At 38.5% G+C, this 15,430-nt stretch overlaps 1 protein-coding gene across 4 annotated transcripts in view; it reads right to left on the bottom strand.

Moving 5' to 3' along the window:
* Nucleotides 1–15,430, bottom strand: part of CASK (calcium/calmodulin dependent serine protein kinase) — a 363,023-nt gene that overhangs the window by 97,428 nt on the left and 250,165 nt on the right. For all 4 annotated transcript variants that reach the window (XM_039255996.1, XM_039256003.1, XM_039256010.1 and 1 more), the window contains exon 9: nt 9,715–9,798. In XM_039255996.1, the coding sequence (XP_039111927.1) occupies nt 9,715–9,798 (84 nt within the window). The remainder of the gene's footprint in view (nt 1–9,714; nt 9,799–15,430) is intronic.

Raw genomic sequence — 15,430 nt, 5'->3', positions numbered from 1 at the left:
TGTTTAACCTAGTGAGCCACCCAGGCGACCCAGAAAGATAAATCTTTTTAGGCATTTATTAAATATATGAAAACACTAAAAGAAACACATTTCTACAAGTTTCATTTTGGGGGGGGGGTCGTGTTAGGGTTTCTTTCTACAAATATAAGTTGAATTGAACTGAATGCAGAAAGGGAAGGGCAAAAAACAGAGAAGTGCTCTTGATGATATCATCCCAAGCAACTTGTTAGTTTTTTGTTTTAAAGATTTTTAAGTAATCTCTACACCCAATGTGGGACTTGAACTCACAACCCTGAGATCAAGAATTTCAAGTTCTTCGGACTGAGCCAGGCAGGAGCCCCAACTTTTCAGACTTCTGAAAGTCTAGGGTTAATATATGAGAGGACCTTATGTGGAATTTTATAGTCAGCTACCACGATGAAAAAAACAGCACAGAATGTTGAGTTCTTCTTTCTATAGTAGAAGCTTATTTCATTTTACATATATACATGTTCCCTAAAAAGCTGGGTGGGAATGGAATTTTTATGTATCAAAAGTTTCCCACACACTGAAACTAAATTTTAGAGATGCTTTATTTTTATTTCCAAATGAAGTTCAACAGAGTTTCTTAATATGGTGGGTTTATATCTCAAGGCATGGTCTAGTTACTACTGTGATCAAAGATCTAGAAATAACTTTTTCCAGGAAAGCACTGCTTCAAAGAGCCTTGAGAGGTAAATTCTTTTAAAACAATAGTAGCAAGTTCCTAATTTATCTTATGGTTAGCAGTTTTCTTTATTTAGTTCTCTCAACTCAGTGACTGCATGTGGTTTGGATATTCAATGCAAAGCTATTATGTAAAACAGCAAAAACGGTTCCAAAGCAGTTTATGGATTTATAGAATTATAACCTTAGGAGATGATTCATTCTAAGAGACTCATTTTGCATATGAGGAAACTGAGGTCCAGAGAGGCTTAGCAACCTGTTAAGGTCGCTGCCAACTTAGAGATAAAATCAAGAGTAGACAGAATGGAGGTCCTCTGACTACTCTCCCAAGTGCAAGGGCTTTTACTATACCAGGGGTCAAAAATCTTTTTCTGTAAAGGGCCAGACGGTAAATATTTTAGGTGTGTAGGGCATATGGTTGCGGTTGCCACAATTCACTTCTGCCATCGTAGCGTGAAAGCAGCCACAGGCAATGTGTACACGAATGTTCACTGCTATATTCCAATAAAACTTTACATGTGAACATAGGCGATGGGCCAGATTGGGCACCCAGGCCATAGTGTGCCAACTCCTGTACTACATTATTGCTATGAAAGAGACCGTGGGTACAGCAACACCAGTCTAGATCTTATACAGGTAGTTCTTCAAGCTTCCCAGTTTATTACATCTTTGACAAAGAAATTTTCTACCTACTTTAATTTAGAAGGGAAATGTTAGAATGTTCTGAGAGTGAAACATAACAGTTGTTAGTTAAGACTATTCAGTCTGCTAAGATAACGAGCATTAAAGATGCAATTTTGGACTAAGCAAGTTAGGCAGATTCTAAATTCAAAAAAAAGAGAACTACAAGTAATTAATTCTCAACTCAATCTTAACTATTGTTAGTATGTCAAACATCAAAATGGAATGCTCCGTTAGATGATTCTGTGTCTCATTTAAGGAAGTGGAAAACAAGAAAACAGTTGGCGCAGACTTCCACTAAGTTGAACTACTGAATGCACTTAAGGAGGCAATGGAGTCATTTAAAATAATTTTTTAATGTTTATTTATTTTTGAGAGAGAAAGAGACAGAGAACAAGTGGGGAAGGAGCAGAGAGAAAGGGAGATGGAGAATCCGAAGCAGGCTCCAGGCTCTGAGCTGTCAGCACAGAGCCTGACGCGGGGCTCGAACTCATGAACTGTGAGGTCATGACTTGAGCCGAAGTTGGATGCTTAACCGACTGAGCTACCCAGGTGCCTCTAAGGAGGCAACAGAGTTATTAAGAAAGACACAGGAGGACTTGCTGACTTGAAGCCACTGCTAAGGGCTAATACTCCCTTTTTCGGTGCTCCCTGAGCTCAGAAACAAGCACCATGGGGTCTGATAGGCACAACAGCAGGGAGGTACATTTTAAAAAGTCTAGATACAAGACACACAAGTTTGAGATAACACAGAGAATAACTGGCTTTGCACCCAAGTGGCAAAATAACACACAGTCAAATTGTAATATACTAAGGGGTCAAAACCCATCACAGGGCTATACAAGTCCACAGGTGACATAAGGATTTGAGAAAGGATCATCTTACTAGGGTTCAGAGCACTGAACTTCAAGCCCTAAAAAGAGTGAAGGACTTGGAGAGGTTGGGGCTGAACAGAGATGATCCAGAAGGCTGGAAAATCATTTCAAGGTAGAAGTGTTAAAGGATTTGGGTTGATTACATGTAAGAAATAGGCCCTAGATAATGAGGGGAGAGGCTCAATTACATCAGAGTTCCCGAGCTCTGCCCATATAGTCACAAGCAATGCTATCATTCAGTAGAGTCAGCACAGTCTATGTGTGTAGGATACTCAAACAAAATCAGATGCAGGTCTAAAAACAGGAATTTTTTTTTATCACATAAGTTGGGCCATCTGACCAAAGTTAGCTATGCTATCTCCTCTGAAGAAGGTTAACAATGAGACTTGCAAGTGTAGTAGATAGGACTATATTTAAGAGCAACTGCACAGAACAGATATCATAGGAATCTTTTTGGACTGTGTGAAAGTATTTTATAAAGATGGTCTATGAATGTACACAATAGCTAGAAAGCCTAACTTAGGAAGTAATATGTCCTATATTTCAGAATCAGAAGCTAATAGAATCTCTTTGTAAAGTCAATGGAGAAAGATCTAAATCACTTCCGATTATTATCTATGGAACTGTTTATACTGGAGTAAGTTTTCAGAATCAGCCATGCCTTTCAGACACCAGGGTTACTGCTCTGAGTAGCTGGAGCCCATGGCTGATGTGCTGACTTAGGGCCTCTGTACCACCCCTTACTACAGGAGAGGACTGTATGTAAATGCTGGCTTTCATCAGGGCACAAAGGTCCTGATAAGTCCTTAAGTTAGTTCTTTGTTGGAATTTAGAGAAGGAGCAGCCTGCCAAAAGGCAGCTGTTAGAGCTTCTTGGTCTACCTTTCAGGTGATGTTTAGGGGTAAGCATTACTTTTGGAGGTGCCAAGACTCCTGATGGTGCTGTACAATAGAACTTTCTGGGATGACGGAAATGTTCTATACTGGTACTGTTCAGTATAGCAGTTGTCAGTCGCATGTGGTACCGAACACTTCATATGTGGCTAGTGCAACTGAGAAATCAAGCTTAAAATCTCATTTGATATTCATGAATTAAAATTAAAATGTAAGCAGTCACATATGGCCAGTGGCTATTGCATGAAAGAGCACAGCGCTGGAAAGTGCTGGAAAATGGCATTACTAAACAAACTTTTTCTAGTTCTGCAAAGTTCAGGAATTTGAGGGACCAACTGGTAATTCAGAGAAGCATACAGACTAGATACTTCCGCAATTTGCAAAATCAATACAGGAAAACTGTAGAAAGTTATCAGAAATCTTCCTCATTTTCTGTATATACAGTGTAAGGAATAAATGTTTTTATCTTTTAAACTGAGTCACATGGATTCAACTCACCATTTCCTAAACTTTACTGAATGCAATAATTACCCAAATACAGACTACTGCTTCTATTTTTTTCTTTTCTTTTCTTTCGTTCTTTTTTACAAAAGAACATTCGACATGCTTCACTGTGGGGAAATTTGCTTTGTAGTGGTAGAAATGATTCATGATTATTCAAGCAAAGGAGATGATTTCTAGAACAGATTCCTTTCCTTAGCCTCTTCCCTAGTTAGACAAGCTCAGATGCTAACACATGTTTCCCTAGCACCTCCCCCAACCTGACCTCTTGCTAAGTAAACTCCAAGTAGATGGCACCTAGGGCTTGCGTACATGGGTGTCTCCTTAAGACATACCACAGAGCACAGATTTTTCCAGACAGCCTAGATCACAGTCTGTCCTATGCATCCTAATATTCGATTTGAGAAAATAGGATTCTCGTATCTAGTCTTGTACTGAGGCCTACGCAGTTTATTAAAGAAGTATTGTTTCTAGAGGATTTTTTAAAAACCAAAGTATTAAAATTCTAGAGCTTAGTATAAAACAAAAAGAGGGGAAAACTCAACATCTGAAACATCTGGTAACCAAAGTGAGAAAAAAAAATTTCCATCATTCACAGATGTAAAAATGAAATGAATCAAGAGAGGAGAATAAAAAGAAATGTGTGATAATTCAAAATTTTAACTTTCTAAAAATCTACATATGAAAGGTAGTCTGAAAATGATGTTAATGCTAATTGTCGAAATAATTTTCTCATTGGGGATTTGTTGTCTCCTGAAGCCTGTTGAGAGGTTAAATTCCAAAATGAATGTATAAATATGGAAAGAAAACACTTTGATTGTTTAGTATCGATGTTGTTGTGATGAATGAGTAATAATCTTGAAATTTCAGCAAAGTATGAGTATTGTTTTATATTCTGGCATAAAAATGTTTCACAAAACTTTCAGAATGAGAAAAACGTTAACTCAAAAGTAAAACTCACCACCAAAGACACATAAAAATTATTCAAATAGCTTTTTGGAAGGGAAGTTATTGAGAGAGATCATAAGTCTTAAATACACATACATACGTTGATGCCAATAATTCCAGTAACACAGAACTTGCCCTAAGAATATAATCATAGGTATACAAAGGTGGACAATGCGAAAGTATTTATGGCTGTGGAAAACTGGAAGCAATCTTTGTGTCCAACAGCTGGTTAATTATGATATGCATGATATGATCGAATTTTGTAGAACCATTACAGTTTGTGCTTAATGAGAGTAATGACTCTCAATACGGTGGACATATCAGAATCAACCATGAGGCTGTTTTCAATAAACACACGCCCCTCTAACCTCTAGTATAACTGGGGCTGAGGGAGGGGTGGTCCCTTGGGTGAGCTGAGTGGTACAGTGAGCCACTGTTACTATGGAAATGTGTCATATCCCTAGAGTGTACTGAAGAGGAAACCAGTACGTAAGAAGAATTTTTGTCACATGGTATAAAAACAAGTGGGGTATGCGAAATTCACATAAAATTAACCCTTTTAAAGTGTACAATGCAGTAGTATTCAGTACATTCACAATACTGTGCAGCCACCATTTCTGTCTAGTTCCAAAGCACCATCACCTCCCTCTCTCCAAATCCCTATACCTATTAAGTGGTCACTACCCAACACCTGGCAATCACCAATTTACTTTCAGTCTCTATGGATTTACAGATATAAGTACTTATTCTAGATATTGCAAAAAAAAAAAAAAAGAATTAAAAATGTGGCCTTTAAAAAACTTTTTAAAAGTGTTTTATTCATTTTTTTGAGAGAGAGAGAAACCATAGGAGTGGGAGAAGGGCAGAGAGAGAGACACACACATACACACAGAGAATAGGAAGCAGGATCCAGGCTCTGAGCTGCCAGCACAGAGCCCAATGCGGGGTTCAAACTCATGAACCACGAGATCATGACCTGAGCAGAAGTCGGATGCTTAACTGACTGAGCCACCCCGGTGCCCCAAATGTGACCTTTTAAAGGTCTCTTTTGCATATGGATATCCAATTGTCCCTACACCATTTGTTGAAAAGACTTCTTTCTGCATTGAATTGCCTTGGCACTTTTGTTGAAAATCAACTGACAACCAATATAAGAGTTTATTCCTGAACTCTCAATTCTATTCCACTGATCTATATGTCTACCCTTATCTGATATTAGTACCAGAGTCCTGATAACTGTAGCTTTATAGTTAAGTGTCAAAATTGCAAAGTAGGAGTCCTCCAACTTTGTCATTTGTTCAAGATTGTTTTGGCAATTGTAAGTCCTTTGCATCTCCATATGAAATTTTAGGATCAATTTGTCAACTTCTGCTTAGGAGACTATGTTGAATCTATAGATCAACTTGGGAAACACTGCCATCTTACCAATACTGAGTCTTCTAACCCATGAACATTAAATGTCTCTCCGTTAATTTAGATTTTCTTAAATGAATTTTTAAAAATGTTCATTTATTTTGAGAGACAGAGAGAGTGCAAGTAGAGGAGGGGCAGAGAGAGAGGGAGAGAGAGAATCCCAAGCAGGCTCCACAATGGCAGTGAGGAGCCTGACATGGGGCTCGAACTCACGAACCATGACATCAAGACCTGAGGTGAAATCAAAAGTCAGATACTGGGGTGCCTGGGTGGCTCAGTCAGTTGGGCATCCGACTCTGGCCCACGTTATGATCTTGCATCCGTGGGTTCAAGCCCCATGTTGGGCTCTGTGCTGACAGCTCAGAGCCTGGAGCCTGCTTTGGATTCTGTGTCTCCCTCTCTGTCTGTCCCTCCCCTGCTCATACTCTTTCTCGGTCTCAAAAATAAATAACCACTAAAAAAAAAAAAAAAAAAAAAAAAAAGAGTCGGATGCTTAACCGACTGAGCCACCGAGGCGCCCTGTTTATACATTTTTAAAAGCTTTTAAAAACTTCTAAATGTTAATGTCAATGACTAGGAAAAAAGCTAAAATGGTATGGAGTGCGCATTTTGGAATTAGTTATTCATAAACAGAGTATCAAGTCAAAGGTATTACCATTAAAATCACAGTAAAACAGTAACAACAGTAATAATGTTAACAACAAATAATATGTATGGAACACTCATGACTGCATGTACTTTTGTAACTGCTGTAACATACTAATTCATTGAATTCTTATAGCCATATGAGTTAGCTATTGCCATTATCCACATTTTGTAGATAAGGAAACTAAGGCACAGAGAATTTAAATAACTTGTTCAAGGTTACACATCCAGTAAGTGTCAGAGCCACGATTCACTCAAGGCAATGTAGCTACAGAGCCCACTCTTTCCCATAATGCTGTTCTTCTTGCCACGGACAATAAAAATTTCCTTCCTCCAAGTCACAAAAGCAATTTTCTACTGCTTTCTGTGAACTTCCCTTTTAATCATTTCAAAGGGAGTAAAAAACAAACAAATAAAGAAACCACACTGGGGTGTTGCCCAACATTTGAGGAGCTTAAAAACAGTGTCTAGATACAAGGATGGGTACCTAGCTGTACATTTGTGAAACAAAGTTGTGTGGTGGCCTCTGAAAGCTAACGAAGCCGAAATCTGTGTTCTGGAAGCTCACAGAAGAGGCAGAAAGAGGAGAATGAGTTCTTGCGGATGGTAGGCATAACACACTTTAACCAGGCTGGCTGAATCACATAAAGGAATACAGCCTTACCAGCTGAAAAAAATCTCAATGACAACCCTGCTGATGTTCCTAATTCTAGGTTGTCTGGTGGGTCTTGAAACTTTAAATAGTCCTGCAAAGGGATGTGGTAAGTTCATATGACCCCTCTCTGCTGTAACAGCTTTGCCCTGTCCAAATGAATCTTAGTCACCACTCTGGCTATTTTAGGCCCAAGTCTGATTTTGTGGCACTGGGAGAACTACAGCATGGGTTTCTTGTGATGGGCAAACCTGAGCCCTATGGCGAAAGGCCTGGACTTGGCCAATGAAAGGTTCAGCCCCAGACAGGGCAATGTCACAAAGGCCAAAGCAGGGTCAGACTAGGGAAGAACTGAGAAAAAACTATAATTAATGGTTCCTTTGGGGGAGGAAATGAACTTCAAAAACAGCTGACAAATTTTTACTTTGGATAGTGAGGTTTTTTTTTTTTTTTTTTTCTTTTGTAGGCTACAGTGGTTCAGACATATGTCAAAGTCTTGGGAAACTTCTTTGGGTGCCATCTTGATAATGGCATGTTTTTAATAATTATTTTTGCTAAGGACTTTTAAAGCAAATAGGGAAGAGCCAGTTTGAAGTGCTGACTGTAAAAACAATTAGGACAGAGGCATAACTGAGAATCCTCATCACCAACAATGACACGTTACAATCCCCCCTGTTATATAGCAGCACAGTCCAATAGGACTTTTTACAATGATAGGGAAATGTCCTATGTCTGTGTTTGGTTACTGAGCACTTGAAATGTGCTAGTGTGATTGAGGAACACTTTTGATTTAATTGTCATTAATTTAAATAGCTATGTGTAGCTAGCAGCTACTAGACTGAATAGTTCAGCTCAGAGGATAATATCATGGCCTAGTTTCCCCCATCCACATAAACGTTCCTCAAAATCTAGTGTAAATATACAATTATTCAGATATTTTAGGGGTTGAATAATAATGAATATTATTGCAATCTAGGACATATACGAAAATATTTACAAAGTTCTATAGTTGGTGGGAGTCACATGGCTAAGGAGGGCTACTAACCAACCAACCACTTAGAGGACAGACTTGAAGCTGATTATTTTACAGTAATCAAAAATAAGTCAAATAATAATTTTAAGACCACAGTATAACAGAGTTTCCTCTGTTGGGAAGAGGGGGGAAATGTCCCGTACAATTTTTCCCTAGGGTTAGGGCACCTGGGTGGCTCAGTCAGCAGAGCATCTGACTCTTGATTTTGGCTCAGGTCATGATCTCACAGTTTGTGGGTTTGGGCTCTGTGCTGATGGTGCAGAGCCTGCTTGGGATTCTGTCCCTTTCTCTGCACCTTCCTTACTCACTCTCTCTCAAAATAAATAAATAAACATTAATTTTTTTTACTAGGAAAATAGTGTACTATTTTATATTTGGTCTTTTTCAAAACCTTTTAAAATCAAATGGGCTCCCCTTATGAGATAATTACCATTTTTTTTTTTTTTTTGGCAAGGTAGAGGATAGAGAGAGTAGTAAAGGAGAAAGGTACCTGGTAAGAATAAAGAAAAGGTGAGAAAAGTAATTTGAAAATATTTTCTAGTAGACCAAGGTGGTGGAGATTCTTACTGCTTTGTGATGGTTGTCCAATTAATTCTAATCCAGTATTGTTTCCACTCAACTAAACTTAGATCTTCTTGTCAAAATATTTAAGTTTGAGAAACTGTGGCCTATGTTCATATTCAACAACAATGGATAATAATAGTAAATTCCTGGGGTGTCTGGGTGGCTCAGTCAGTTAAGCGTCTGACTTCGGCTCAGGTCATGATCTCACAGTTTGTGGGTTCAAGCCCCGCATTAGGCTCTGTGCTGGCAGCTCAGAGCCTGGAGCCTGCTTTGGATTCTGTGTCTCTCTCTTTCTGTGCCCTCCCCCACTCAGGCTCTGTCTCTCAAAAAAAAAAAAAAAAATAGGGGCGCCTGGGTGGCTTAGTCGGTTAAGCGTCCGACTTTCACTTAGGTCATGATCTCACGGTTCGTGGGTTCGAGCCCCGCGTCGGGCTCTGTGCTGACTGCCGGCTCAGAGCCTGGAGCCTGTTTCAATCTGTGACTCCCTCTCTCTCTGACCCTCCCCTGCTCACGCTGTCTCTCTCTCTCTCCTAGAAATAAATAAAAAACATTAAAAAAAAAATAAACATTGAAAATAAATGAAAAAAAAATAGTAAACTCCTATTTCAAAAGTAATCCTATCTCTGCTATGAATTTTTAGGATAATACAAATCTAGAATGTGATTAATCTTTCATTTATTATAACGTTTTGTTTAGATTCACAGTTAGATATTACCTTAAATGATTTAAAAACCAAAACCTTATTGAAATAATTTTTAGAAGTGAGAATTTAGCTTTAGGAAAGCTTTTTGCTGATTTAATTACCTTTAGTTTCCTCCTTGCATTGAATTTCCTCAGTTGCTCTACTGTTTCTGGAAGATGAATCTTGTAGGCATAACGATCCCGCTCCTATAAAAGAAGAAAGATGATGAACATATGTAGCCATTTAAAAAAGTGAAGAAAGTTGGAGCGCCTGGGTGGCTTAGTCGGTTAAGCGTCCGACTTTCGCTTAGGTCATGATGTCGCGGTTCGCGGGTTCGAGCCCCGCGTTGGGCTCTGTGCTGACTGCCAGCTCAGAGCCTGGAGCCTGTTTCAGTCTGTGACTCCCTCTCTCTCTGACCCTCCCCTGCTCACGCTGTCTCTCTCTCTCTCTCCTAGAAATAAATAAAACACTAAAAAAAATAAATAAAAAATAAAAAAGTGAAGAAAGTTAATCTAAAACAATGAAGCCTACACTTCTTAAATGTGAAACTTAAATTCTAGAATACTGGAGATTTTATTCCATGATACTGTTAAACATTCTCAAATGAGGGATACGGAGGTCAAAACTGATAGTAACATAATATTTTATTTTCAGCAATAATAATGGGTTAAAATAATGAATCAAGTAATTTTTAGATATACAGCTAGATGGCAAAGATAATTAACCATAATTATGAAGGTATGAAGTTACCTTTGACATGTCCTTGTCATGTAAAACAAGCATTTGAAAAATTAACTTCACAAGTGATTGAGCATTCAGAATTGTCAGGAGTAACTGGATTTTATTTTAAGTGAGTATATATGTATGTATGCATGCATGCATTCATTCATGCTTCACGCCCAGCATGGAGCCCAGTGTGGGGCTTGAACTCATGACCCTGAGATTAAGACCTGAGCTGAGATTAAGAGTCAGGCACTTTACCAACTGAGTCACCCAGGCATCCTGGGAATAACTGGATGTTAAAAGAGTACACTATCTTCTCACTAGAACAAACTTTTCAAGGTCATCTAATTCAACTACTTCCCCATGTGGGATCCTTTTCAATCCCGGAAGGATGATTATTCTGTTTGACCTTGTCCGGTGAGTGATCATTATTTTATGGCAGCTTACCACAATTCTAAGAAAGTAAAAAAGTTCTTAGTCTGGGCCTACATCTGGCTTGTTTGGGCTAGCTTTGTCCTCTGTGATATCACAGAGCAAACATCCTTCCTCTTTTATACAGTTAACTCCTCAGTAGCTAAAAGGGGATCATGTTTCCACTAAATCTATTCTTCTCTGTGATGTCTCCAGTTGCCTCCACTATTCCTCATGTATATATATATTTTTAAAAGTTCATTTTCATTTATTTTTGAGAGAGAGATAGAGAGCGAGTGAGAGAGGGGCAGAGAGAAAGGGAGAGAGAATCCTAAGCAGGCTCTGCGCTGTCAGCACAGTACCAATGCAGGGCTCGAAGCCACAACCTTTAAGATCATGACTTGAGCCAAAATCAAAAGTTAGGTGCCTAACTGACTGAGCTACCCAGGCACCCATTCCTCATGTATATATCTTAAACCTCTTGTCATTCTTATTACCCACTTTACTTCTACCCTAATTTGTCAATGTATCTTAAAGATTTAAATAAGTATTCATTTCAGAAATATTTCTTGAGAGCCTGCTATGTTCCAGGCATTGATCTATGCACTTGGGATACACAAGTAAACAAAACAACAAAGATTCAGGCCCGTGTGTAGCTTATATTCTAGTAGAAGAAGGAAACACAGAAAGGTAAAGTATGGAGTATGATAAAAGTGCTATGGAATAAAGCAAAAAGTAAAGCAGAGTAAGAGGGAATGGGTACACTGCAATTTAAAATAGCGGGGGGGGGGGGGTCAAAGTCGGCCCAATTGCCATGAAGAAATTCAAAACTGGCAAGGGAGTGGCCTAGGCAGAGAGAACAACACAAAGGCCCAAAGGAGGAAGTGCGCCTGGAGTTTTCAAGAAAGAACTAGCAAGGAGACCCATGTGTCATGGGGTAAACAGTAGATCAGATCAGAGAGGCGACATGACTGGGGTAGGCCATTTAAGAGCCTTTTTTTTTTTTTTAATGTTTGTTTTTGAGAGAGAGAGAGAGAGAGAGCGTGAGCAAGTGAGTGCACACAAGTGGGGGAGGGACAGAGAGAGAGAGGGAGACACAGAATCCAAAGCAGGCTCCTGGCTCTAAGCTGTCAGCACAGAGTCCCATGTGGGGCTCAAACCCATAAATTACAAGACTGTGACCTGAGGGGAAGTTGGACGCTCAACAGACCGAACCACCCAGATGCCCCCATATAAGAGCCTTTTATTCTGAGTGGGAGGGGGAGCTGCAGGAGGATTTTGAGCTGAAGTGACATGCTCTGACAAGTTTAAAGGAACGTTCTGGTTGTTGTGTTGAGAATAGGTTAAAAGGGAGGAAGGATTTAAGGAGAAAAATAAAAGGCAGGGAGACCAGTTAGAAGGCTATTGCAGTAATCTAGGGGGAAGATGGTGGATGAAATCAGATGGAAAAAATAAAGATGATGAAGAGGAGACAGATTCTGAATATACTGTTTTCTGCAAAAAGTTTTACTGAGGTGTAGTTAGCATATAACAAACTGCATGTTTAAAATGTATAATTTGCTAAGTTTTGATGTATGCAACCATAAAAGCATCGCTGCGCTCAACATGATGAGTATACCCATCACTCTCTAAAGTTTCCTCATGTCCCTTTGTCATCTCCCTCCCAGTCCCCAGGCAGCCACTGTTTCTGTCACTGCAAACACTGGTTTGCATTTTCTAGAACTTTATATAAATGGAACCAGACAGTACAGACTCATTTTCCAACTTGTTTCACTCAGCATAGAGGTTTTGAACTTCATCCACGTAGTTGCATGTATCAGTAGTTCATTCCTTTTTATTGCTGAGTGGCATTCCCTTGTAAGGATATGCCATAATTTGTTTACCCATTCATCTGCTGATGGACCCTGGGCTGTTTCCAAGTTCTGGCTATTACCTATAAAGCTGCTATGAACATTAATGTATAAGTCTTTATATGGATATACATTTCATTTCTCTTAGGTAAATACTTAGCAGTAGAATGGCTGGGTTGTATTATAGAAGTATGTTTATCTTTTTAAGTGGTTGCACCATTTTACATTTCCATAGCAGTGTATCAGTTCCAACTGGTCTACATCCTCACCAATACTTGTTATGGTTAGCCTTTTTGATTTTAGCCATTCTGATACATGTGCAGACAGACATCTCATTGTGGTGTTAATTCGTATTTCCCTAGTGAAAAATGATGTTGAGCAACTTTGTGTGTGCTTATATGCCATCCATATATCTTTGTTGAAGTTCCAAGTATTTTCCCATTTTGAACTGGGTTGTGTGTTTTCTCATTATTGAGTTTTAAGAATTCTTCCTAAAGTAGGGGAAGGGGATTAAGAGGTCCAAACTCCCAGTTATAATAAAAATAAGACACTGTGATGTGACGTACAGCAAAGGGAACAGAGTTAATAATACTGTAACAACTCTGTATGGTGATAGATGGTAGCTAGATTTTATCATGGTGATCACTTCATAATGTATATAAATGCTATGTTGTACATCTGAAATGAATATATGTCAACTACAGTTCAAAAGAAGGAATTCTTTACATAATCTAAATATGTGAATCCTTTATCAGATACATAATTTGCAAATATTTGCTCTCAGTTCATGGCTTGTCTTTTTGTTCTCCGACAGTGTCTTTCCAAGAACAGAAGTTCTTTTTTCTTTTTAAAGTTTATTTATTTATTTTGAGGGAGGGAGGGAGGGAAGAGGTAGGGGGGGAGGGAGGATACATGAGCATGGGAGAAGCAGAAAGAGAGGGAGAGAGAGAACCAAGTAGGCTCCATGCTGTCAGCACAGAATCCAACGTGGGGCTCAATTCCATGAACTGTGTGATCATGACCTGAACTGAAATAAAAAATTGGATACTTAACAACTGAGTCACCAGGTGTCCCCCAAGAATAGAAGTTCTTAATTCTGAATATATTTTGGAAGTGGAGAGAACATGATTTTCTGAGAGACTGGATATGGGGTGTGAGAGAAAGAGAGGAGTCAAAGACCTCACCAAGGTTTTCAGTGTGAGCAACTGGAAGTCTGACACCAAGAGAGATGGGGCAGAGATCAGGACTATAGTTTTGGATATGTTATGCTTGAAATATCTACAGTTCAAGTGGAGATTCAAGTAGGAACTTGGACATACAAGCCTGGAGTCCAAGAGAGAAGTCTGGTCTGGAAACAAATTTTTGCAGGGTCGCAAACATTTAGAAAGTATTAAGGATAGTACTCAACTCTGTCCCAGGCACTGAATTTGGGACTTTCACAGGTAGTATCCCATTTATAATTGTCCTTTAAAATGATTATATAAGGTAGTTGAGATAATGCTACATGCTAAAGACTTCTGTTCAAATTCTGGGTCATTTACATACCGGCTATGTGATCTTACATTCTCTCAGTTGTTTCTTTTCAAAAACTAATCTTACAGGATTGTTACAAATATTAAACAAGATGTTGTACAGGCACAAGATCGGTTTTAAAAATCCTTTTTGTTAGTCAACGTGTACAAACCTCTAATGTAAAGTAATTTAGGAGTGCTGTAAGTGTGTGTGTGTGTGTGTGTGTGTGTGTGTGTGTGTGTATGTCTATGTATTTAGCACTGTAAAAGAATATGTGTGTATCAACAGCTTACTAAACAAGCTGGGTTGTTTTCTAACTGAATATATGTTCCTACTACAGAAGAAAAAGGTAAAAATAAAACATAGTAAAAATTACAGGGGATGGAAACCTGTGACCCATTCTAATGGTCTTTATTCACGGTTTCCAAAAAGGGCAAACCAAGTGACATGTGGTTTTTTTTTTCTTCTTATTGGGCTATTTTTATTTCAAAATGTTTCATAATAATATATATTAGAAACAATACTGTGCATTAATCTGATGAAATATCAACAAAATAGAAAATTCAAGGTACAATGAGTTTTAAATTTATAATACTGTAAAACAGAGCAAAAGATTTCTTCAAAAGTTACACTAAAACTAAGGTAATTCAGAATTGTTTCACCGTATCTATCTTGAATAAATGGTAATTTTTTCTTTTCTTTTCTTTATTACTTATTATTTTTTAATTTACACCCAAGTTAAATAGCATATAGTACAATAATGATTTCAGGAGTAGAATCCAATGATTTATCCCTGAGAGAGAAGGTTTTTGAATGAATAGTCTAAGGCCTCTCTGGCTAGTACCATATCCACTACATGAGACTATTTAAATTTAAATTAATTAAAATTAGGGACACCTGAGTGGCTCAGTTGGTTAAGCACCTGACTCTTGATTTCAGCTTAGGTCACGATCTCGTGGTTCATGAGTCTGAGCCCCCAGTTGGACTCAGCACTGATAGTGCACAGCCTGCTTGAGATTCTCTCTCTCTTTCCCCCTTCCCTGCTTGTGCTAATTCTCTCAAAATAAGTAAACGTAAAAAAATAAAATAAATTCATTAAGATTAAACATAATTAAAAATTTGGTTCTTCGACTGTACCAGCCATAATTCAAGGATAAGGAGCCAATACGTGGCTAGTGGCTACTGCACTGGATAGTGCAGATATAAAATACTGCCGTAATGACAGAAAGTTCTTACTGGACAATGCTGGTAGAGGATCTCTAATTATTACTACTACTGAATTGAGGCTAAAATTGAACCATATTAAAAAAATTTTTTTACTGTTTATTTTTGAGAGAGAGAG

This window comes from Hyaena hyaena, unplaced genomic scaffold (genome assembly GCF_003009895.1).
Source record: "Hyaena hyaena isolate Hyena2069 unplaced genomic scaffold, ASM300989v1 scaffold_12, whole genome shotgun sequence".
NCBI classification, from domain to species: Eukaryota; Metazoa; Chordata; class Mammalia; order Carnivora; family Hyaenidae; genus Hyaena; species Hyaena hyaena.
The sequence above is the reverse complement of the archived record's forward strand: the minus strand, read 5'-3'. Positions and strand labels throughout refer to the sequence as shown.